This window comes from Megascapheus bottae, chromosome 13 (assembly GCF_031878675.1).
Source record: "Megascapheus bottae isolate mThoBot1 chromosome 13, mThoBot2.hap1, whole genome shotgun sequence".
Lineage (NCBI taxonomy): Eukaryota > Metazoa > Chordata > Mammalia > Rodentia > Geomyidae > Megascapheus > Megascapheus bottae.
This window is the reverse complement of record NC_143521.1, coordinates 9,035,622-9,060,638: the sequence shown is the minus strand read 5'-3', so window position 1 is coordinate 9,060,638 and position 25,017 is coordinate 9,035,622. Positions and strand designations below refer to the sequence as shown.

At 38.3% G+C, this 25,017-nt stretch overlaps 1 protein-coding gene across 6 annotated transcripts in view; it reads left to right on the top strand.

Annotated features, from left to right (window-relative positions):
• The window catches only part of Arhgap24 (Rho GTPase activating protein 24), a 460,279-nt gene that overhangs the window by 389,142 nt on the left and 46,120 nt on the right, over nt 1–25,017 (top strand). For 5 of the 6 annotated variants that reach the window (XM_090343274.1, XM_090343273.1, XM_090343272.1 and 2 more), the window contains 2 exons: nt 4,075–4,197; nt 23,664–23,871. In XM_090343274.1, the coding sequence (XP_090199400.1) occupies nt 4,075–4,197; nt 23,664–23,871 (331 nt within the window). Of the gene's footprint in view, nt 1–4,074; nt 4,198–10,353; nt 11,277–23,663; nt 23,872–25,017 lie in introns of those variants that run through there. The other variant, XM_090343276.1, reaches the window with a different exon arrangement.

The following is a 25,017-nucleotide window of genomic DNA, read 5'->3' as shown; positions in this document are numbered from 1 at the left end:
TAGTTTCTTTGGCTCTGGCTTACTTCACTTACTGTAATTTTTTTCCAAGTCTTTCCATTTCCTTACAAATGAGGTGATTTTGTTCTGATGGCAGCATAGAATTCCATTGCATTTAAGTACCACATCTTTTGACCCATTCATCTTACTCTGGGTTAGTTCCATATCTTATCTATGGTAAATAATCTTACAATGAACATCATTGTCCTGGTAGGTTTAGTATGCCTTTGTTTCTGGACATTTGGGTAAATGCTGGATCATAGGGGAGCTCCATGTTTAGTCTTTGAGGAATTGCCATATTGCTTTCCAGAATGGTGGAACAAGTTTACACTCCCACCAACAGTGTAGTAGTGATCCCTCCTGGCCACATCCCTTCCAGCATCTGTTGTTATTAGATTTCTTGATCCTGGCCGTTTTAACTGGAGTGAGATAGAATCTCAAAGTTGTTTTGATTTGTATTTCTTGTATGGTCAGAGATGTCAAGCATTCCTTCATGTGTCTATAGACCATTTTTATTTCCTCCTCAGAGAAGTCTCTCTCTGAAGTCTTTAGCCCACCTTTTAATGGGATGGTTCTTTCTTTGAATATTTGTTTTGGAGAGACCCAATTTTTTGAGCCATAGGTATACTTTAGATATGAGGCCCTTCTCTATTATATGGCTAGTAGCAAAAACAATCCTTAGCAGAAAGAACAGTGTTGAAGGAATACCAGTACCAAACCTCAGCCTCTATTACAGAGCTATAGTAATTAAAGCAGCTTGATATTGGCACAAGAATAGGCCTGAAAACCCAGAAATCAACCCACCGACCTGTGGCTACCTAATTTTAAATAAAGAAGTCAAAAATAGGATGGAAGAAAGACAGCCTCTTTAACAAATGGTGCTGGCAGAATTGTTTAAGCACCTGCAGAAAACTAAAGTTGGATCCTTCTATGTCACCCTGCACCAGAATTAATTCCAAATGGATCAAAGACCTTGAGGTAAAAGCAGATGCCCTGAGAACTTTACAGGAAGGAATAGAAGATACACTACGTCTCCTTGGCACAGGTTGAAACTTTCTTAATAAAGGCCCAGAAACACAACAAATTAAAGGAAAATTAGACAAATGGAATTGCATTAAACTGCAAAGCTTCTGTATGGCAAAGGACATAGCTATCAGAACAATTTTATTGAAGATACATGAATTGTTCTTTTCTGTAGTTTCCCTGTAATATTTCATACCTCAGTTGGCCATGAATAATTAAAACCTGAGGGAACCTGTGGATACTATCATTTAAACCTATATAATTGTATCAATTTCCTTCTTACTAATAAGCCCATATTTCCAGCGACCCATTGAGAACATTTTCCTAAATCTATTTTCTTGCTAATACACTGAGGAATCAAGATCTACCCATGGGTGAAGTTCACAGATGGGATTTCATATCTGTGATTGGCAGTTCAAATGAGATTCTGGGTCAGACACACAGCACCCTTGGCAAAGATGAAGAATGAGATGAACAGTCAGGGGATAATGGGCAGTTGGGCTTATCATCCTCTTTTTCCTCTGCTTTCAGCAGGACCATCTCCAGCGGCTGTCACTCATGCTCATTACCATGGCTGTTTCTGCTGGGCTGGGAGTGACACTGCAGGATATTGCTGTCTGAATTGCTAAGCATCCTTCAGGCAAAGACAATAATTAAAATATTCTGATTTCAAAATGGTATTTTTTTTGGCTCAGTGGTGTGCGTGGATCAGAATACAGAATACATTCTTATAGCTAAACTATGCCAGGAGAAACATCTTTTCATTTGGGCACTTCGTTATCTGCCACTGGTATGTCAGCAGTCACGTGTGTATGTTCATGTGTGGTGTACTTTCATACCTGGGAAATGTATAATTTTAAAGAGCAATTTATGTGTATTGTATTAAGAAAAAATAACATTTAAGAATGTCTGTTATTATTGACTGTGCTCTAGCATGTATTACATGGAGTACTGATGAGGTCAGTTTATATAATATGTCCTTTTTTATGTTGGTTAAGAGGAGACAGCTAAATAATATGCAAATTGTGCTTATAGAATTTTGATTATAGTCTGACACAGTGCTAGTCTTTTACTGATTTTCATTCACTGCTCACCATAAAGTGACTTTAATCATACAGAAAAGTATTATTATCCAGGTGCTGGTCAGGAAACTGATATCTAAGGATCATGGTTCCAGCCCAAGCAAGAAAGCCTCTGACACTTTTATCTCCAATAAATTACTCTTCCCACCGAAAAAAAATGAACCAGAAATGGAGTTGTGGCTCAAGTGGTAGAACTCTAACCTTAAGGCAAAAGAAGTTCAAGAATAGCACCTAAGCCATGAGTTCAAGCCCCAGGACAGGCAAAAAGGAAGAGGAGGGGGAGAGAACACAATGTGATTCAAGATATTGAATCATTTTCTGGAGTTAAATGATTTCTAAGAAGTCAAACACATAGTTTGTGATAGAGCTATTGATACTGGGTTTTCTCCTATTGCTAAATCTATGCCTTTTTCTGATTCAAGCTGTTTAAAGTGATGGTTGGCTAGGGATATAAAATAATCATTGTGGCATATTCTGTACAATGTAGAAAGGCTGGTTTTGTTTTTTTTTAATAATTTGTTCAGCATTTGAAGGTTGATTTAATGGCACCTCTTCATCACACGCAGTTATACAATATGAAGCACTAATTCTAGATGCTCAAGTTGATGACTTCAATTTGTTGCAATCCCTTGACCTTTGGATATTTTACAAATGTACATCAGTGCAAGAACACTTGCTTTTCAACCTAAGGACACTGTTGAGAAGAACTTTGGGGATTTCATTCTCAAAATCAAGTCTTTACCTTTCAGAGGCATGTGGGAATATGGTTAGATATAAGGAAGTAGACAGCTGTTGGTGTCCATGAAGCTATAAACGCCTCATAAAAGTATTCTGGCCCATTTCCAATATTTTAACTAAACCAAACACGTGGATACTGATTACTTGAACCCAGCACTGCAAGTTTATTGCCCTGAAGGAAAATTAAATGTTGATCGACATTTGAGTACTTGAAAATAAAGAGCAATATTAATACATCATCAGAATTTGCTAAAATACTTAACATTCTATTCCTTTCATCATTCCATGAGCAACATTTTCAGACTCTGAAAAGCCATGTAGTCACTGATAACATGTGTTCAGAAATACTTACTTAAATGCAAAAGGAGGGTAAGGACTTCCATGATCCCTTCAGATCTGAATATATGGTTGTCCTTTTTCTCTTTCTTTTCTTTTTTCCCCCCTTTGAGAATATTAAGTTATTAGAAAAACTTAAGAGCACTATAAAATAATTCCATAAAATTAAATTATCTGCTTTAGACATCTAGTACTTTAAACTTGTATTATGGACCATGAAGATTTTATATATATAGATGGGTTGTTGAGTGGGGGAGGAGGGTTAAATAAACCATGAACTTTTGATAGGGAAGCATTGTCAGAGTTTCAGTACTGTCAGCATTCTCCTTTTCCCTTCCATCTATCATATGCCTCCTGAAACTATGATCTGGGAACCCAGATGCCGTCCTTCATCTGAATAGCACTGTACACCAAGTGTACATGTGGATATCTTCCCTTATTTGAATACATACATACACATGCTTGCTCATGACAGCCTGATGTCTGGCTGTTTGGCCACTACACAGTGTTCAGCACTTGCTTCAAATGAAAAGCCACGCTGCATGGACCACTATTCCATCTTCTCTCTCTTTCCTTTTGTCTCTGCTGTTCCTCCCTAGTCAGCAGCTCTGTGTGAATAGGCTGGATTATGAGTTCATTCAGTTCTTTGGGTTGTTGCTAGGAAAGGAAAAAAGAAAAATAGGCTTTGTTTGTGGAATGCTCTTTGCATTCCAACTTTCTCCTTTCATTTTGAAGCAGTCTCCCCTCATCCCATTTGAAAACTATGGTCATATTTCCAATTCATTGGTTAGTATTGAATGTCTTAGGCCCAACCTGGGTTTCTTGGATTCCCTAGGATACCTGTGATAAGGAATGTCTGGATGAACCTTCAGCTGAATGTGCTAATGTGGCTTTACAGGAGGCGATCGGGATCGGATGACAGCAAATCATGAGAGCTACCTCCTCATGGCAAGCACCCAGAATGACATGGAAGACTGGGTGAAGTCCATCCGCAGAGTCATATGGGGACCATTTGGAGGAGGTAAGCAGGTTTTTTAAATCATAGAAAAGCACATCTCCTTCTTTAAGCTGATGTTATTATTAGCCTCACTATATTGAGAGAACTGATTGTTAAAACAGTAAATAATATCTATATCTAGGTGTTAATTTGTAACATCCGCTAGTGGATTTGGCATCCAAACCCCGGATGCTCACATGAAAAATAACACTACCACTTTCAATGGGAATCTGGTGTTTACTGGAATTTACTTGTACAAATTGTCCTTACTAATAGTATCAAGAGTACACTATTTGAAAAATCAGCAAACAATACTCTAAAACTAAGATGAGTAGTAAAATAAAACAAAACAAAATGTATAAAATATAATAATAGAAACAGAAAAATTACTTTAGAAATTCAATGACTGGAACTTCAAAATAAGGATACAAATATTTATCTACAACCACCATGTATTTGCAAGAATGTGAAGTCTAATTTTATTGAATCAAAATAAACTGCATTAGACCATAAACTGTGTTAAATGCACTCACATTTAATAAATCAGTTAGAATTCTCATGTTTATATTCTTTTTCTGTTAAATGCATTCACATTTAATAAATCAGAATTCTCCTGTTTATATTCTTTTTCTGTGTGTACTGTCCATACTTCAAATTCACATAGTGAATTTTTTGCTCTTAAACATATCAGATATTCTCAGGCTAATTGACCAGAATCATTTGAAATAGAGGGACAAAAAGTGAATGAATGCAACAATGGTACAAACTATACACTATCATAAAAATGAACGATAAAACTTGCAGGTAGTCAGAAGGGAAAAACAGAGAGAGCAAAAGTCATTGGCATTGTCCAAAATGTACTCTTTACCTAACTTACCTAACTGTAATCTCTGTGTATAGCAACTTCATAATAAAAATAAAAATAAATAAATATTAGAATTATTTTGAACACTTAAACATTACAAGCTCCTATTGTTAAAATAATAAATATTGGAAGCAGGGTGACAGGGGCTGAAGTCTTTAATTCTGGCTACTCGGGAGGCTGACATCCAAGAAACATATTTCCAAGCCAAAAAATTCCATGAGACTCTTATTACCAATTTATCACCAAAAAACTAGAAGTATGTTAGGTCTGACTGGAAGAAATGACTTCTTCCCTTGGCTCTCTCCCCCTGCACCCTGGAAATCCCTGCCCACCACCTGTAACCCTGGCAACTGGCATGCCTGGGGGCAGTGGGAGGTCCCCACTGAGGTATTTCTCCATCCTTTGAGATCACATCTGTTTCCTCTGTGTCTATACCCCTCCCCCTATATAATCTCTCACTTCCCGCCCTAAGCTCTCTTGCTCGCCCGACTCCATCTTGGGTGTCAGGAGTCTGCTCTTTCCTCATGCAATAAACCCTCTTCTCCTGAACTGTGTGGAGTTTCCTTTAGGCAGACTTTACAAAGTGAAGTTCAAGTTGGTAGCTCCCAGGCCCTTAGTTTAAGTCCCGGTGCTAGCAAACACACACACACACACACACACACACACACACACACACACACACACAGAATAAATAAATAAGAAATTTTCAAAAGTATTGATATGGAAACAAGAGCTTTATCTTGAGTTGTTGTTGTTCTCAATGTACTATATTATTTCTCTTCTCTTTTTATGCCCTTTTTGTGGTTAATCTCATATTTTTACTGAATCTGACGTTGTTACCTGGTATATTGTATATTTGTTTATTTGAAATAGGAAAGGGAGGAAGGAAAACAAGATGATTGGGAGGGGTGAGGGAGGGAATGGGGACAAAAACATGAGAAGGGGTATCAGTGTGTGAGAAGTAACGCACCTACTATCTAACAAATGGAACTGTAACCCCTCTATACATTACCCTGATAATAAAAAATAAAAATAAATATTGGGCTGATGATGTAGCTCATGAGAACACATGCTTAACATGTGTAAGATCCTATACTGAATTCCCCAGCACCTCCAAAAATAAAAGTTTTAAAAAGAAATGTAAAACCAGGTTTCAGGTCCCAGTGGTTCATATTTATAATCCTAACTACTCAGGAGGTTGAGATCTGAGGATTGTAGTTCGAGGCTCTAGTCCAGACAGGAAAGTTCATGAGATTCTTATCCCCAATTAACCACCAAAAAGTAGATATGGAGCTGTGACTCAAGTGGTAGAATGCTACCCTTGAGCAAAAATGCTCAAAGACAGCATGCAAGCCCTGAGTTCAACCACCAGTGCCAGCACAAAAATTCAGAAAAAGTAATAATTTTTTTTAAAAAAAGAATCTTAAATAAGCTTAGCTTATTACTAAAGTAATAAACATTCATTAAAGATATTTTGCTATTTTACTAGGTTAATGAATTGTCTTCTTTTGAGCAACGTCTTCAATTAGAGAAAGGTAACCATCCCAGCTGGCTGAGTAACAGTCCGGTGTACAGTATTATACCAGGCGAATTACTAAAAGAGTAAATTGTATTCTCACAATGTTTTAATTTGTATGCCCATTTTATTTTGAAAACAAAAAATGGCAAATGACTATGTGAAACATTTGAAAAGCCTAGCAAGCTGAAGGCCCACTTCAGTGCCTTCGCATGAGATTGCCCTGCCATTACTGAACTATTCAAAGTGAACAGTTTGAATGAGCCACCTTCAGCACCAAAGACATGAGAATGTGAGTTTTCAAACTTCCTGTTAAAACAGCTTCATTTTCTTCACCTTTCCCTCTACCCCCTAGTCATCAAATTCCTGGGCCTCCTGAGTTCAGGAGGAAACTTACTATCTGCTGATCTAAGTATTTTTGTCAAGCAATTACTTCCATCAAGTATGTTATTTCTTTTCCTCTTTCTACCTCTCCTGCCTGTTATTTAATCAAGGGGAAAAAAATGAACAAAATTGATTAACTTCTCCAAACATCAGGATTCGAATACAGGAGAAAGCCAAAAGATATATAATTGTGTTTTGAGAGGACAGAAATGTTCTAAAACTAGTTCCTTGTGTACGGAGTGACTATTCTAAGAAACACTGAATGATATACTTTAAATGAGTGGATTTGGGGGCATATGAATATGTCAATAAAACTGTTACAGTACCCAGACTGACACCATTGTCTCTCATTTGATAACATATTTCCCTTCCTGGATTAGTTATGGGCCCCAGAACACATCATTCTCAAACCAAAATGTTTTGATTTTCATCCTCCTTCCTACCACTCAAAGCTGACTTCAGTTACTGATTAAAGAGCATCTGTTAAGGTGTTTGGAGGAGAGGCTGACCTACCTCTCCAAACTGCACAGTATTCCACATTTAGATACATTTGAAATCTATTACATAGCTTATAGGTTCTATGGGTGTTGTATAATTTGTGTTTTTATAAACTTAAATTTGTAGGCATTTAAGTTCATATTCATTTAGCTTGCATATATCTGTTAAATGCCCCCCCCTTGAACATTGCAATAGCCTAGCATTTCACCTGCCTAGAAATTAGCAACTATGTAATGGGGAAAATTATAAAACATACAATTTTTCTTTTTACCAAAACAACAAATATTTACAACAAATTATTCAGATAGGGTAAGAAATTCAATGGAAGTGTAAAACTGTGACATTGCCTTTCAACAATTCAGTCTGAAAACAAACTTTTATAATGATGTATATATACCTCAACCTTGTGATTGGTGTAAAAATATCCGTAGACAGGTATTTCCCTGTGAATGAGGCTGAGAGGTACACTGTCTCTGTAAAAACAAAATGGGGGGGGGGGCTGTTGGGGATTTAGCTCAGTGGAAGAGCCCTTGCCTGGCAAATGCAAGGCCCTGAGTTCGGTCCTCAGCTCTGGAAAAATAAAAATAATAAAAAATAATAAAATAAAATGTGTAGCTAGACATGGTGGTTTCGTGCCTGTAATCCTAGCTACCCAGGATGTTGAGATCTGAGGATCATGGTTCAAAGCCAAAGTGGGCACTAAAGTCTGTGTGAGACTCTTATCTCCAATTAACCACCAGAAAACGGAAAGTGGCTCAAGGGGTAGCTGGTAGCCTTGAGCTGAAGATCTCAGGGACAATGTCCAGGCCCAAAATTCAAGTCCCGTGACCAACACAAAAATTAAAATTTAAAAAAAATGTGAGGGCTGAGTGTTTGGCCTAGTGGTAGAGTGCCTGCCTAACATGCACAAAGACCCGGGTTCAATTCCTCAGTACCACATACATAGAAAAAAAGTGCTGCGGCTCAAGTGGTAGAGCTCTAGCCTTGAGAAAGCTCAAGGACAGGGCTCAAGCCCTGAGCTCAAGCCCCAAGACTGACAAAAAAAATGTGAAACTGAGGGCCTCCAGACATACACACACACACACACACACACACACACACACACACACACACACACACACACACACACCTGAAAAATTTTTTTAAATGTGAAACTGAGTGCCTGTCAAGCCTGTAATCCTCACATCTCTGAAGCTGAGATCTGAGGATTCTGGTTCAAAGCCAGCCCCAGTAGAAAAGGCTATGAGACACTTATCTCCAATTGAACACACACACACACAACAGATACAGAGCTTTTACTCAAGTGGTGAAGTGCTACTAGCCTTGAGCAAAAGAAACTCAGGGCCAGTGCCTAGGCCAGAGTTCAAGGCCCAGCAGTGGCACAAAAAGAGAGGAAAAGAAAGAAAATGTGAAATTTGGGTATGTGAACCATTTGTATTTTTAGTTTTGCTGAAACTTAGATTCATTTTTTTTTCATCCTTCTGTTCATTTGATTGTGTTCACTGGCCTTTCCGATTGCTTTTGAGGAAATTTTCATGGAGGTACCTAGAACAGGTTGAGAAGAGTGGGAATCTATTGTTTGTTCATTAGCTATGAGTACATAGTTACAAATGTTCAGCCTCCTTCTGAAAATTCTATTCTCTTCATGAGAAGAATCCAGTCAGAGATATAGCAAGACAATAACAAATTCTATTCACAATGAATACTATTGGCCTGCAAGCCAAGTTTGACACAGAGGCAATGTGATTTTAGTTTTTGCCTCCGATTCAGGCTACCTATATGATCATGCATGTATGATTTTCCTTCCCTCGCATTTAGTTTTCTTACAAGGTACGAGAACTAGGCAAGATTGCTTTTACTTCCCAGCTCTAAAATCCAGTGGTGCGCCTTCTCCCCTCCAGATAAGCATAAAGGTCAGTGAATTTCCAGTTAGCTCGTGGGCTGCTCTGTGAGAATCTCCTCTGTCTTGTTGGTGCCAGCTTAGAGTTGGTGACTTCCTCTTCCTAACAGCAAGCTGCCATACCACAGGGAAAGGCAATATCTGCACCTTAGAGCACAAACAACTCACCACGATACATTCAGTGACTAGCTGCTGGTCAGAGCAGGATGCTGTGAAAGGAAGGACCTCCTTAGCACTCCTCACAGTGAGAGGCCTTAGAGGTCAGTTAGGGTTAAAAATCTAGCATTCTAAATCTGCTGTGGAACAGCCTGCTGGATGAATGATTAACCCAGTGAGTAAATTATTCAGTGAGAGATTGAAAGGGTTGGAGGTGGGGAGGGGGGTGTGGGAGAAGACCTGTAGTAGAGAAGCTGCATGAAGAAATATGGGGAAAATGCTCAATGTCAGACTATTAGACAATGGCCAGTGAAATAAACATGTATTTATAACCATACATACATGCATAAATGGATTTATTTGCAATGGTGTCTGCAAACTCTTATGTATTTTCTTTTTTATTTTATAGACACATATATACCTATATATTGCAAGATATCAGTGTTTTTAAGGACAGGTACATGGAAATGGCATATACTGTGGATTGAGTCATTTGCACAATATTCAGAAAATAAAAAGTCAGTCTCCTGTAGGAAGAGAGAAAGTATGAGGATGGAGGGGAGGTTGAAAAGTCCCCCCCCCCCCCAAGCAGTTTGATGTTGTGTCATTTCAGGGCAGGGAGCAGGGCAGGAGAGGGCTGAGCCAGCCAACTGTAAAGGTGCTGCATGAGCCTAGAGCTCCAAGGTCAATGCAAAGTCAATGGAAGAGGAAAGGAGCTCACAGTGCAGCCTGGCTTTCCCTCCTGCTCTTATGTTGTGACTGCACCTGCTGCTTGTGAGCAGCGGACACGGAAGGTGGCAGCAGCAGCAGCAGCAGCAGCAGTAGCAGCAGCAGCAGAACAGCAGCAGCAGCCACAGCTGTGAGGCCAGCTCCAGCCTTCCCAGCTCTCATTGAGAAAAGGAGAGCTGACGTGGGAGGAGGGGGAGGAGAGGCTCTCTGCAAACCCCACAGCCTCCTCCCTGCACAACCTCCTGGGAGTAAAAGGCGCTGGACTATTCTGACGTGATTCCCTGGGGAGTTGGAAGATAGAAGGCACAAAAAAGTCCGCAGAGACCATCAAAGGCTGAGGGTTGCTGTCAAAGGAGCCAGGAGAGTCCTTTTGCAAGGAATCTATCATGCTTTCCAGAGACGGTGCCAAGATTTTCCTCCCCTTTTGCTCAGATGAAAGAAGCCATCAAGGACGGTCCTGAGGTGTTTCCAGAGGGGCCTTTTGGTCATTGTTCTCTCTCCCCTGGCATAGGGCTATTTGCTGACTTCCCCAAAGGAATCTCAGTCCAGCTGAGAAGATAGTTCTTAATAAAACAAAACCAAACTAAACAATTCCTGCTGATCGAATGAGAGGTGAAGCTTGCTTGCTGCAGTACTGTTCTGTGACATTCTGAAATGTCTGCAAAAACCTTTAAAAAAAGGAATAACTAAAAAAAAAGACTCGGTGGATTAGAGAAAAGTAAAAGAAGGTGAACTTCTTTTCCCCCAGAAAGGAGTAAAATGAGAATTGGTAACTTACCCTTGAGCCAGGACCTGGATAATTAAAACCTTGGAGTTGTACTAATCAGCACTTCAATTCTCACAAATAAACAAACATGTGAAGGAGTGTTCCTGGAGTTCTGCACAGAGGCAGGATTTAAAGAAGCCCTGAACTGTACTGGGGTCAGAACTTGGGGCCTGTATGATGCCTGAAGATCGAAATTCTGGGGGACGCCCCTCAGGTGCCTTAGCATCAACTCCTTTCATTCCTAAAACTACATACAGAAGAATCAAAAGGTGCTTTAGTTTTCGGAAAGGTAGGTAGATGATATGCCAATATCCTTTTCATAAACATATATGCATGTAGACATATATGTATGTAGGTAGGTGTGTACATATCTGCCTACCTACATATATTTAACTCTGTTTCTGCTGGATTAAATGGGAGTTTGGAAAGCCGGAGGTGGAAGCTGTTCACTAGTGACTCGGGTATGTCTCTGTACATACTGAATTTTTACGCTGTTTATTGACCTGTTTATTAGTGTCTGGCAATGAGTAGGAACAGTGGTGTCAGATGAGCACTGGGTTACTGGAAGACCATGCAGGACTGAAAGGGAGCTAGGCAAACTAGGTTGACCACTCAGTAAGGAGGAGCCAACCTCTTTTGGGTCCTTCTCAGACCCAAATCCAGTTATCTGTGTTCTGATTCTTTGACAAAGCTCCCTGACAAACCCCTGCTCTGTGTCCCATCACTTTGTATTTGCTTCTGGCTCTTAAACAGTGCCTCTGAGAAAATGTTTTAATAATCAGATTATCTGTAGTGACTCCTTCTCAGGAGTATATCAGCTCTACTTATTAATGTTGACTAAGAACAGCAATCGTCTTGACTGAAAACTAAACCATATTGGGGCTTTAAGGAAGTACAAAGATGTATACTCCAAAGAACAGGGAGTAGAAAAATATATGTATGTTCAGTAAAAGAAACTGAAGACATTTCTGAATTTGACTTCTCTGGGGGAAGCTAAAGAGTGCATCATAAGGAAAATGAAAGGTAGAAAAGTTTATGTAGAGGAATACTTTTAAATACTTTTTGTATACTAATACTTTAAGGATAAGCAAGTGGAATGGCTGTTTAAGTAGAAACTAAATCATAATCTTCCATTGAGTGAGCCAATAATTTAGTTAGGAGCTGAGCTGAATGGTAGGTAGGATCATACCTGTCTCTGTTTTACTTGATCTGTCACATCTTCGTTAGCCTTTCTTACTTTGGACTAACAAAAGAAGATAAGAAAAATCAAATGCACAAATATGTGCGAATTTAGAAAATAAATCCTTTACTAATTGTACTTTGAGTCAATAAAGTGTAAGCTAAGACAGTTGTGACATATTAGCAGCACAGAATTTAAATATTATCTTATATTCTATCTCTACCCCAAGGAAAATTAAGTGAAAGGTACATAATTTTGTATTTCATAATTTATAGTTCTATGGTGATATTATAGATACTGTCAGATTACATCATTGATAGGGAAATGAATAGTGACAGAAATTGAAAGAAGCATAAGGACTAACTGCTTAAAAGACATTCCCCTCCCCTTTTGTCCCACCCTTTTCTCTACCTATTAGCAATAATAAAGTATTTTAGGGAGTTATTACTATTTCTTTGGAGGCCAGAGAAGGGGCATTTTTTAAACCTTTCAGACTTTTCCTCCTCCAAAAGGAAATATTCATAGACATGCAGAAATGTCCAGAAATAGGCTGCTCTTCTGACCTCTTTTTTTCCTCTTAAATATTATGAGGGGAAGCCAGTACCTCAGAAGAAAAACCCCATAAGCTGGCAGGTGCAGAGAAGGCTAGGAAAGAGTTCCCACCTACCATCTTCTGGGAGCTGTGGAAGAGCTCTCTTTTATAGTTGGGAAACTGCTTAGTTTTGGAGTCAAGGATAATTAAGCAATATTTTCTTTACAAAGCCTTGTTAGGCTTTCTTTGCAAACGAGAAAAGGGACGCAGGCAGCTTCTTGTCTGTCTGGTGTTTCAGCTATATGGCCACCCTTGTGTAGTCCCAGGCTTGAGAAGGAAGGTGTTTAGCTGCTGCGGCAGCGACAGTGGCTGCCAGCTCTTCTGTGCTGCTGTCATGTGTCATGGCTACAGCAGCAGGCAGCAAGGAGGGCAGGATTCTTGCAGTTTGTTGAAGGTTTGAGGTGAAAAAAAAAAATGAATGTTTATTCCAGTGCATATCTATCACCTTGGGAAAACTGTTTCTTTGGCCTTTCTAAATCTCCTTACGTCCAAGTGTTTCCTAAGGCTTTCTGAGAAACTCCTACATCAGCTTAAATTTATTCAGAAGGAAAAAATACTGACATAGCTGTTTTTCTTGACCCACCACACACACACACACACACACACACACACTCACACACACGTAGGTATGTATGTATGGGCTGTTGTCAGGGTTAGGCCAATGAAAGAAAAGATCAGGCATGTTTCTAGTAGTTTTGGAAATGATTATCACAAATAAAGGATGTAGTTGCGGAGAAGTTTGCAGATATCTAGGCAGAGGCATAGTGCATGCGGAGACACACTTCTCAGAGGGCCTTTCTTCTAGACTCTTCTGTCCTTGTCTGGCTGTTTCCTCTTCCTTCCTTTGTGCGCTACTAATTAAGGTCCCTGAAAATGTTTGCCAAGTGATTTATAAAACCTAGGAACTGAGACACACTTTTTAGGCAGAGAGCTGGTGGTGGAGGTGGGGGGTATGGTTATTTTGGATTTGTGTTCTGGTGAGAAAGATTATAGTATATTTTTACCTTGTTGACCTGGAAAATAAAGCTTTCATCACCTCTGTAAGACTTTGATTCCCAGAAAACTAGTTTTAAATTGTGGCTTTATCTTATGCTCCCCTAGAGTTGTAGATAAACAATTTTCAGTTCCTTTGTGACTTTTCATATACTCTCTCTACTTATTGGTCCCCCACACTGCTTTGTCCTTTCTTATCTATTTGGAGCCTATTTATTTTTCCATTTCTATAGCCTTAATGGCAACTTACCTACAACTTACATTAACCTAAGTAGCACCCACTCAATATGACAACCATCCTCACCCTCACCTCTGTTCACCACCAACTTCCTTCCCAAACTCTGACAACACACAGTTCACTGAGTAAGTCTTTGCTCAAGCTGCATCCCCTCAGTATACTGCTAAGCAACATTCCACAGCTCAAAATCTGTACGACTCCCTTTTACGCATAGGAGTAACCCCTACTGTGCTATAATTATCAGTGCCTGCAGACCAATTCCAACTCTGATAAGAGAAAAAAACCTGGCCCCGTTCCCCTCACTCATCCACATTACCCTCAGTACACCTCAGGCTCTGTTCCCACTATCAGGGTTCCCTGGGCTAGGAAGCTTTCTTCTGTGCTATCCCTGTATAAGTCATTGTGGGCCCCCAATTTTTTCACCAAGCAGTCTCTGCTCACTGATACTGCTCATTGCTCTGTAAACTTCAGGTTGAATGCACATTGTATCTTGCACACTCCATCTTTACAATAACCTTGCACTAGATATCACACACACACACACACACACACACACACACATACACACACACTTGTAGTATAAAGAGGTCTATTTAATCATTCATTCAAGATTGGTGAAGTATGGCGTAACTCTTTATCTTTTACTGCTAATCCATAGACAATGAAAAATTCAAATAGAATGGTTCAATAATGGTAATAGTTAAAGTCAGTATTCTCGGTCATATTGATTGGATGTTGTTTATCTTATAATTATACTTATGATAATACAGTTAATCAACAACATGCTACCGCAGTTCATACCTCATATAATTTTAATCGGATCATAAAAAGTTGCTCATTGGTGCATAAACCAACATTTTATGGAATCTCTTTGATGCTGAGATAAGAAGGTAAACAAAACAGCTTGCCACAACAGGTTGTATGGATTTACAAACTTGGAAGTAAAGACACATTAGTAAGTAATAAAAGGCTGTAATAAACTATATAAAAGTTTTAGTATACGCTAAATGAAAGGACCTCTAGGATATAGAAACAAAAGCCATATAATGAATGATTGTTGTTCTTAAGGTACTATGTTATCTTTCATCTCTTTTGTTGTCCCTTGGTTATCTCATATTGTTACAGTATCTCACTTTGTTACCTGATATATCGGATATATTTGTATTTGGTTATTTGAAATTGGATAGGGAAGGGGGGAAAACAAGATGAGGGGTAGGGATGGGGACGAGGGAAATGGGGACCAAGACATGTGAAAGGGTATCAATGTATGGGAATTAATGCACCTTCTATCTGGCAAATATCATGTAACCCTTCTATTAATTACAATAAAAATATATGAAAAAAATTTATGAAGCTCTAGATGCCTTTGAATGGGATTCTCCTGACAAGTTCATCTGGAAGTCACTGATTTGTCTAAATTCAATGAGATCAGATATTCTCCTAGATGAGCCTAAGACACCATCTACAAAAAAGACATCTAAATCAAATGAACATAACTTAATGGAAAGAGGAAGAAATTTAGCATCAGAAATACTTGTATCTATAAGTCACATCTGCTATTTCATAGATGTGTGGCCTTGTAATGGTTACCCAGTATCTTTAAGTCTGTTATTCCGTTTGCAGACAAGAAAGTCTATGAATGTCAAATAAGGAAACATAGGTAAGTTTCATGGGTTGAAGTTATTCCATAAATATTCAACTGGTCTAAGACCTACGCCACTCAGTTCACATTAGAGCACTTCATTTTCTCAGGCTGCTATTTCCCCCCCCTTTCCTTCCCCATTCTGACTATGAAAAGAATCAATGTCCTTCCTACTCACCTTTCCAGGATTACTCTTACTCCTAACCTCTTAGATAAAAGGTGGGTTGTTTTTTGGTTGTCATTGTTGTTGAATTTAGAAAGCTGGTGACAAACTGAGGTGAGACTGGCTGTATTCCTCAGTTCTGTACTAAGCTGTATGTCTCTAATTTGGACTGGCCCATTTACGAAGAGTGAATGTTCACTGAAGATATTTATAATCTTGGTGGCAACAGGATTCAGCCTGCAGTCAGAACTTCCATCAGCAGAGGAAAAGTAAAGCAAAGCCCTACTTTGCTGAGCATAGGATTTATAGACAAGAAGGGACAGGAATCTCTGTGATACTGATAGAAGAAAAATAGAGCAACCGCCAAGAATGTGTTCATTTTAAAATTTTTTTCTTTTATATTAGCAAATTAAAGATGTTTTAGTGGTTATATTTTTATTTAAATCAATGACACAACCTAAAAACTACAAAGGAGTTGAATATTGTAGTGCAATTACTCATTTCTCTAATTGGGGAGGTGAAGTATTTTGCCTCCATGCATGCTTTTATCCCACACATGTTTACAGAATATTTTGGTCTTGCTTATTTTTTTTGCATTCATGTAATACAAGCCCCTGTACAATTTCCCTTTGGTGGAGTAGAGCACAGATTAAACACTACTAATCTGACCATCCAAAACTTGACGTGATGGCATGAAGTAGAGAATTCCAGCCCTTGAACTTTTGTTTCTTGTACAAAATTATTAAAATTATTGTATTAAATTACCTACAGCTTATGTGTACAACATAGATTCTGCTTTTAGACTTGAGAGCCACCATGAAGATACCTCATTACATCCAAATATGCCAAAAGATGAAAAACTCCAAAAACCAGAAACCCTTCAACCTTTCAGATAAAGGATATTTAACCTCTGTGAGCCTGAGTCTTTTTAGACCTGGAACAAATTCTTGTTAAAGTTGGTGTCTGTGGCACCTCAGGGAGAATTTTACCACAACCTCTCTGAAGCTCATACATACACATAGAGAATACTGGCATCTAATATTCTTTATGGCAATCATGATAAATATAATTCTTAGTATAATGAGGAAAGTGCAATTCTTTTTCAGTGACTAATGAACAATTCCAGCAGAGATCAGCAGCTACATGAACAATTACAAAACAAAGTGGAAGGAAAAAACATCAGACTTAACCCAGATCTGAGTTGAACCTTGCAAGATAAGATTCAGCACTCTTTAGAACACAGCACATATCAATTGTAAGAAATACAAAGACATGATAAGGCAGGCTCTGTTTAACAAACAACCTGGTGTTAGTATAGTCTAAAACCCTGTTGATTGTGAGGAAGCAGCAGAAATGAGAGTGGATCAGGCATGTTGCTACCTCTATATTTGTTTTATTGAATGGTTTACAAAGAGGTAGAGATCAGATTGAGGACCTATAATTGTGTAGAAAGTTATTTGGTTGCACACAAGTTGGAGGGCACCACTGTGAGATATGAAGCTGTAGGGTGACATGAGCAATTGAAAACAACAACAAAGAATGCTATGGCAGTGTGTATCCAGGTTGAAAACTCTCCTGTTCAAAAAACTCTGCAAGAAACTTCAAATATCTTGTCTCATACAGAGAGAGGGAGTGTGAAGATGATCAAAGTAGTGGCTAAGTGGAGTTTTGGAAAAAGGAAGGATCTAGGCTGATGCCCAGATGTCACGCCAATGGTAAGATTTCAAGAAAGGGTTTAAAAAAAAATGATGTATCTCGCTTTATTGACACTGGGCTCTTGTGACTTGTACCCATAGTCTTAGCTTCTTAGGAGGTAGAATTTGGGAAGATCATGGTTTGAGGCAAGCTTGTTGGGGGTTGCAGATTTTGCAAGACCCTATTTCACTGAAAAAAAAATGGGTATGGTCATATGTGCCTGCCATCTCAGTTTTGGTAGAAGCATAATTAGAAGAACTCTCTGGGCAAAAAGCAGAATTTTATCTTAAAAAAATAACCAGAGCAGAAGCTATCAGCATAGTAGAAGCAGGAAGTCTAAGTTCAAACCTCAGTATTGCTCAAACTAAATAAGCGCATTAAATAAATTAAAATTTAAAAATTAGGGTTTTAAGAATATTTTGAGATAATCCACTTTGAAATCTAATAGGTGCATGTAATGCTGGGATGGTAACAATAGCCCAAACTGAGATGCAAATCCTGGAATAATTGACATGCTGTGAGATTAGTTGGAGTCCAACAGAGAAAATAGATCAAGATAAGTAAAAATAGAGCTGAAGAAGACTAAAGAAAACCATTAAACTAGGAAAATAGCAGGCTTAGTAGGTCACCTCTTCATGAAACAGACAGAGGCAAGAATCACATAAATAGCCAAGGTTAGAAAGAAGCTTTGAGACTCATGTTGTTGTCATTGTTGTTGTTGAGACGGTTAAAAGGAGTGAGACAGGCATAACGTAATACACAAATGCAAATATGACTCTCAATGATTTGGCAACTATGAAGTTGTTAATGACTGTAAGAAAATATCATTTTAGTGGACTACAAGGTCAGTACTTTGTAAGTGGATATAGAGTGACTGAATAAGGCAAACGGAGTAAGCAGGTACCCAGCAGAGAAAGTCCTAGAGGGCATGGCTTTGTACCTATGTTGTTTTGTGGCAAGGGTGCAATTTGAAAACCTTCCTGTGATCACATTCCCTGGCTTGACAGGCTGCCTCTAGCTGTGGGATCTATCAGTGGGAAACTAGCACTCACATACTGGCGAGGCTGTGGAGAGCTCATCACTCAGTCCAGCTGAAACAGCATCTGCAGGGCTGAGCGATGCACCTGTTTGACTTGCTTTCAGAGCCTAGGGAAAGTCACCTTCTGGAGAAGCTCCCCACCCCTGTTCTTCCAGGAGGAGTATGCATGATACATCATGGCACCCCAAAAGGCCTTGTTATCAGGCTGTATGGAAACTCATTGGGAACTTAAGTGGACATATCAGGGGTTGGTCAGATCTACTAACAAGTCTGTTCATGCCTAAGGCTGCTAGGTAAGGGTCAAAGTTGTTTGTACATTTTTGTTACTTTTAAAATTTGAAATTTTACTGGTGCCTCCAAGGAAAATGTCTTAAAATTATTTTTTAAACTATTTCCCACAAACAAATTCTCATGCAGAGGGCTAATACCATTAAAAGGAAGAGATGTTCAGTATATTCTATTTCCACAGAACAGTAGTATACACCTATTGTAAGGTTTATGTTTTTGTTTTTATTCTTTATGAATTCTTAGTAAGACCAGTTCTATAGTACAAAAACATCATTATACCACAGAAGTTCCTAATATACATTCATATATATTCATATATATGCATACACATATACATGCATATATACAAACATATATACATATATATCTTTGTGTGTCGTTTATATGTTTAATTCTTGAGTGTGTGTGTGTGTGTGTGTGTGCACGTGCACATATGCATGTGTATGCGTGCTGGTGCTAGGACTATCCCTGAGCTTAACTGGGCAAAGCTAGCACTTAACCACTTGAGTCACAGCTCCATTTCTGTCTTTTTTGTTTTGTTTTGTTTTTTAAGTATTTAATTGGAGATAACAGTCTCCCCAGCTGATCAGTCTGAACTGGCTTCCAATCTTGCTCATCAGTGTTCAGTCTGTAAATAGCTAGGATTATGGGCATGACGCCCAGGAGCCTGACTGCATCGTCTCTCTCCTGCATTACATTTCTGCATTGGCATTGGCTTACATAAAGGAAATTGCTTCTTTGGGCAGCATGCTCACTTAAATGCCAGAGGATTTTTTTCCTTCCTTTTTTTGTTTTGACTTTTCCTCTAATGTGCTTGTCTTCCACATAGCCTTGCCCACCTCCAGGCAATGAGAGGCAAGAGAAAGTGAGGTCAAGAACTAGTGGGTGGCAAGGTTCTAATTTAGCCATTGTGTTGCTTTCTGCCAAGGTGCCAAGTGCACAGTGTTCTGATGGAATACACAGACTGTGAAGTGGTACAACTGCGTATACTCCACAGGGTATTACTTTGGGGTATGATTTGAGATTCTCTTCCACAAAAATCCAAGTCTAAATGGTACTTACCTGACAGGTGATTGAGCTTTAAATGAGAACCATACAGATTAACTGATCCTGACACATCTGGAATACACAAGTGCAGCTTGGCTATTATCACTTTTTAAAGCATACAAGTTACATGAACATTTAGAATTTACTAATATTTTAGATTGCTGTGGTAAAAACTAGGACTCATAACAATTGTGAAAATTAAAAAGAAAGAAGACTTATGTTCAGGAATGTGCAAAGGTTTTCAACAGTAAGATTGGACAAGGACTTCCATTCCTGTCTTGATGTTGTGTAACAACTGATCTTGAACACATCATTGAGCATCGCTGAGTCCCAGTTTACAATAGGGAAGGTTTTCTACTTATTTTAGGGTTTATTTTTCATTTTTTGGACACTTAACTGGTGACACACTGAAGCTGGCTTTGTTTCGCAGTTCTGCATTAAAATGGATGTCTTTAATTTTGACTTGTCCATTTACTTAGAGTGAATGATCATTGAAAATATTGATAATTTGATAGCAACAGGATTTAGCCTGCTAGCTAAGCTTCTGTCATCAGAGAAAGTGTAAATTAATCCTCTCTATACAGAGAAGATAATTTATAGACAGAAAAGGACAGAACCCTCGGTAATACTGAAAGCAGAAAATTTGAGAAACAATCAAGAATGTCTTTTTAAAAAAATGTTTCATTAACAACCTAGCAAAGCTTTAGTGTTTAGGGCTCTTTTTTAATTAAACAACAAAAACAAAATTAATGATACAAACTAAGAACTAACTGCCTTGTATCCAATGAATAAATGGAGAAAATGTGGTACATATAAAAAATGGAATATTATTCAGCCATAAAAAAAGTGGAATCCCGTCCTTTGCCCCACATGGATAGCCTTAGAGATCCTTGTGTTAATTGGGGAAGAAAATGAATACCACATTATCTTGTCCATTTTGTAAATTGAAAAAGATTAATTTTGTACAAGTGTGCAAAGGTAGATAGCAGACTTTGGGGGATGGAAGAGGAAGAGGGATGGAGGAAAACTGATCAGTGCATGCTCATTTATGGTTTCATGAGAACAAGAAGTTCTGATATGCTCCTGAGTAGCTGTTGATGATAACACTAATATACTATGTATTTAAAAAATCTAAATGAAGGGATTTTTCATAAAGAAATGATAATGAATGGAATCAATACATTTAATTTTGAGTAAAGTTTACATACAGATGTACACATCTATTGAAAACATGACTTGGGACCACATTGATACGTACAGTTTTTTAATCAAATAGAATTTAACTTAAAAACAAACATTCAAGTGATGATTCTGGCCTTGGGAAAGCAAGAAGATCCAATTCCCGCATTGCTAAAAGTCACTCTGGACAACACCTGCTTTTATAAGACAAGCAAGTGCCACTGATAAGAGGAGATTCCATTGTGAATGCCACCACAATCTTTCCCTTGATAGCTACAACTTGACTTCTCCCCCCCATGGATGTGATTTCTTCACTCTCATATTTTTTTCTGGTGGTTGTGGGCCTTAGCTCTACCATTTGAGCCACAGCACCACTTCCTTATATTTTTCTTAAATCAAGGAAAAAGGAGTGATCGGAAAACCCAGCTATCTTTCCTTTTACAAAAGCAAAAAAAAAGCCTCATAGGGTTATTTGGTCAGCACTTTGGCCTTTGGCCACTTGGCTTCAAGAAAAAAGAGGAAGTGTTTAATTTTCCAGCTTCTAAAGTAGAGATAGCAAGAGTGAAACGGCTGTAGATATCATGAATAATGTTTGCCACCTCATTACCCACTCATTGCTTGCTTTGAAATCTACAAACTGAACTAACCATACCTAACACTGCTATGAACCTTATTGCCTGAAGAAAAATGCTGTTTTCATTCTTTCCTATCTACATCTTCTTGATCCATTCATGTACTGAGGAGCATCTGGGCTGGTTCCATATATTAGCTTGGTAAATAGTGCTGCAATGAAGATGGCTGTGGTGCATAAGGAAATGGAAAGACCTGGAAAAAAACTATCTTAAGTGTAGTAAGCCAGATTTAAAGAAAAATAGGTTATGTGGCTTCCCTCATTTGTTAGAACTAGAATATGTCTATGTTATTCTCAACAGAGAATCTCTATCACACAATTGTTTAGTAAACAGGACCATGTATAATGAAGCATATCAACATGAACTCCAATACATGGAAAGATGTTATGTTATTATGTCCTGTATGTAGGGTTTATTCCTTTTTTCATTTTTCTTACTTTTCTGCACCTTGTATCTTGCACATAAGGTTATTTGATCTATGGATGGGAAAGGGAATCACAGAAACAGCAGGAATAGGATAAATTAATGTGACATTGATATTCACTTGACACTATGTTGGTTATGAAACTTACAACTTGGTAAGGAGAGGAATAAGGAGGAGGAGAGACCCTCACCACAAGGTAGAAACTTCTTCTTGAAGAACTCCACATACTGAATTGGATCCAGTTTGGGTAAATGGGAAAGAAAGGGCAACAGGAGAAAATTAGGGCTGGGGTAAAACAAATGTTTAAAAACAAATGTAGGCCAGGTGTGGTGGTTGATGCCTGTAATCCTAGCTGCTCAGGAGGCTGAGATCTGAGCACTGCAGTTCAAAGCTAGTTCAGGAAAGGAAATAAATGGCTTTAATGATGTAATGAATTTTATAAAGGGCAAAGCAAGAGAAATGTTAAATGCTAAAATTGTGGAAGAATCTAAAATGTCTGGGGAATTGTTTAGCAGCCATTGATCAAAAAAATGATCCTAATGACAGATGTTTTACTTCCCTTCTTGGATTTGGTAATTCAAAACCATCACATTCCATGTAAGAAACCTTCTGCTTTCTGAGCATTGGTGGCTCATACCTACATCCTAGCTGTTTAGGAGGCTCAGATCTGAGGACTGCAGTTTAAAGCCAGCTCACGCTAGAAAGTCGGTGTGATTTTTATTTCTCATTAATCACCGAAAAGCTGTAAATGGAGCTATGTTTCAGTGGTGGAGCCCTAGCCTGGTATGTAAAAGCTGAAGGGCAATGCCAAGGCCCAGAATTCAAGACCAGTCAGTATTCACACAGAAGGAAAAAAAGCAAATAGACAAATCTGCTGTCAAAGAGAGTATCTTTAGCTAAGGTAAACAATAATAACAAACAAATAATTCTATACTTGGTATCAAATCTGGCACTAATGGAATTTATGTATTCACTTTAGGAAATCAGTCCAGTCACCTACAATCAATATTCAAGTACACACGAACTTAGTTCACAGAATCACGGGCATGTATGCCCTGAAATAAATACTGCTGTCACTCTATCCATGGGTAAATACAGTGCTTCTAAAGTATATCCATATCAGGCAGAAGCAACATTATTGAAAACAAAAGGAGAAAAGAGAAATGAACAGAATTTGAACAAAATACAAGCTGGCCATAAATGTAAAAGTGTAACAGAGGTAAAGTTTGACTATTGTCTTCAGGATATGACTACATTTAGGTTTTAAACTACTTTCTTTTCTAAAAGAAAAAGAAGGAAAGTCAAAATTTCAGTTACATTTACAACAGTGATGTTTACTTCGAAGTAGATCTCTCAAATTCAGTGTCTCTATTTGTTTTTGAGGTAAATATAGACAATAGGAGAGGCTCTCATCACAAGGTAGACCCTTCCTCTTGAAGAATTCCACATACCGAACTGGATTCAATTTTGGTTTTCCTTGACATTGAGTTTCAAAAGAAACATAAAATAGAATATGAAGAGCTAAATTTCTCACACTTATTGTGATTCCCCATTTTTATTCCAGGCATATTTGGGCAGAAACTAGAAGACACTGTTCGTTATGAGAAGAGATATGGGAACCGCCTGGCCCCCATGTTGGTGGAGCAGTGTGTGGACTTCATCCGACAGAGGGGCCTGAAAGAAGAAGGTCTCTTTCGACTTCCAGGCCAGGCTAATCTTGTCAAGGAACTCCAAGATGCCTTTGACTGTGGAGAGAAGCCATCATTTGACAGGTATACGGCAGGGTTCTACTGGCCATCCTTTATTCAGAAACTCAGGCTGCACTGAAGGAAAGCAGTGAGCTTAAATAAAGGATCTGGTAGCTGTTTAGAAGATGAGTTATTTAACCACAAGTTTAGAATAATTTTATAAGTAACCGGATAATATTCATCATCATTGGTGATTATTACGTTACTATTTTAAGGATAAAAATGTCGCACTTTATGTGCTTTTTTTCCTGCACCTTTAATATTTCTTATTTCTTTCTTTCATCATAAATTTTAATGTATTATACCACTGGTTGTTTTTCTATACTTCAAGTTACTCTAATTGTTATTCTTGCTAATTTCTCCATCACTGTTGGATAAACTCTACCTGGAATGGGAAGTGGCCAGGGATCCTCCAACCCTCACTGATAGTTTCCCCCGTCTGCCCAGACTGCCTGCTTCAAACATCAATACCTTCTATTTTAGGTATTTGTTTCCAAGATGCCAATGTCTGGTACTAATGACTGTTCCAGGAAGCTACAGCAAACCCTCAGAACATTCTAGGTTAAAACAACAACTTTTTCAGATTTTGCTTTCTGACAATACCCAGTCTGCTTACTCGGTCTCTAAACCACTTAGTTTGGGTTGTTTGTGAGTCAGAGCAGCTCTGGTGTGCAGAAGAGCTTCCAGCAGTATTGAGGATGCACTGGCCTGAATTGCTGATGTCTGGCTGAGCCTCTCACTCTCTCTTCACAGACCTGCACCCATGCCTTTCAGACAAATATTAGGGCTGTTTTCATGACAGCTGAGGCTCTATTTCCTAGTCCCTCTAAATCCACTGAATTTGCATGCTATTTAATGGCAAGAGACCTCTAGATTACTAAATTTTGAAATACTCATTTTTCATGCTGTTAGTCCATATTTCAAATTGTATATAAAATATGGAGTTAAAATGTAATTTTAAATTAATTTTTAATGTAATATTTTTATTGAATTTTAACTACATTTATGCCACTAAATATGGATATATTAGGGAAGAATGATGGAAAGGTTGATTCTGACCAAGAGGTATTGTATATATAAATATATGTTAACTTAAAACCCCTGTACACAATTATTTTAAGATAATATTATTAAAGATATACATGGGCAGCAGCAGTTCACACCTGTAAT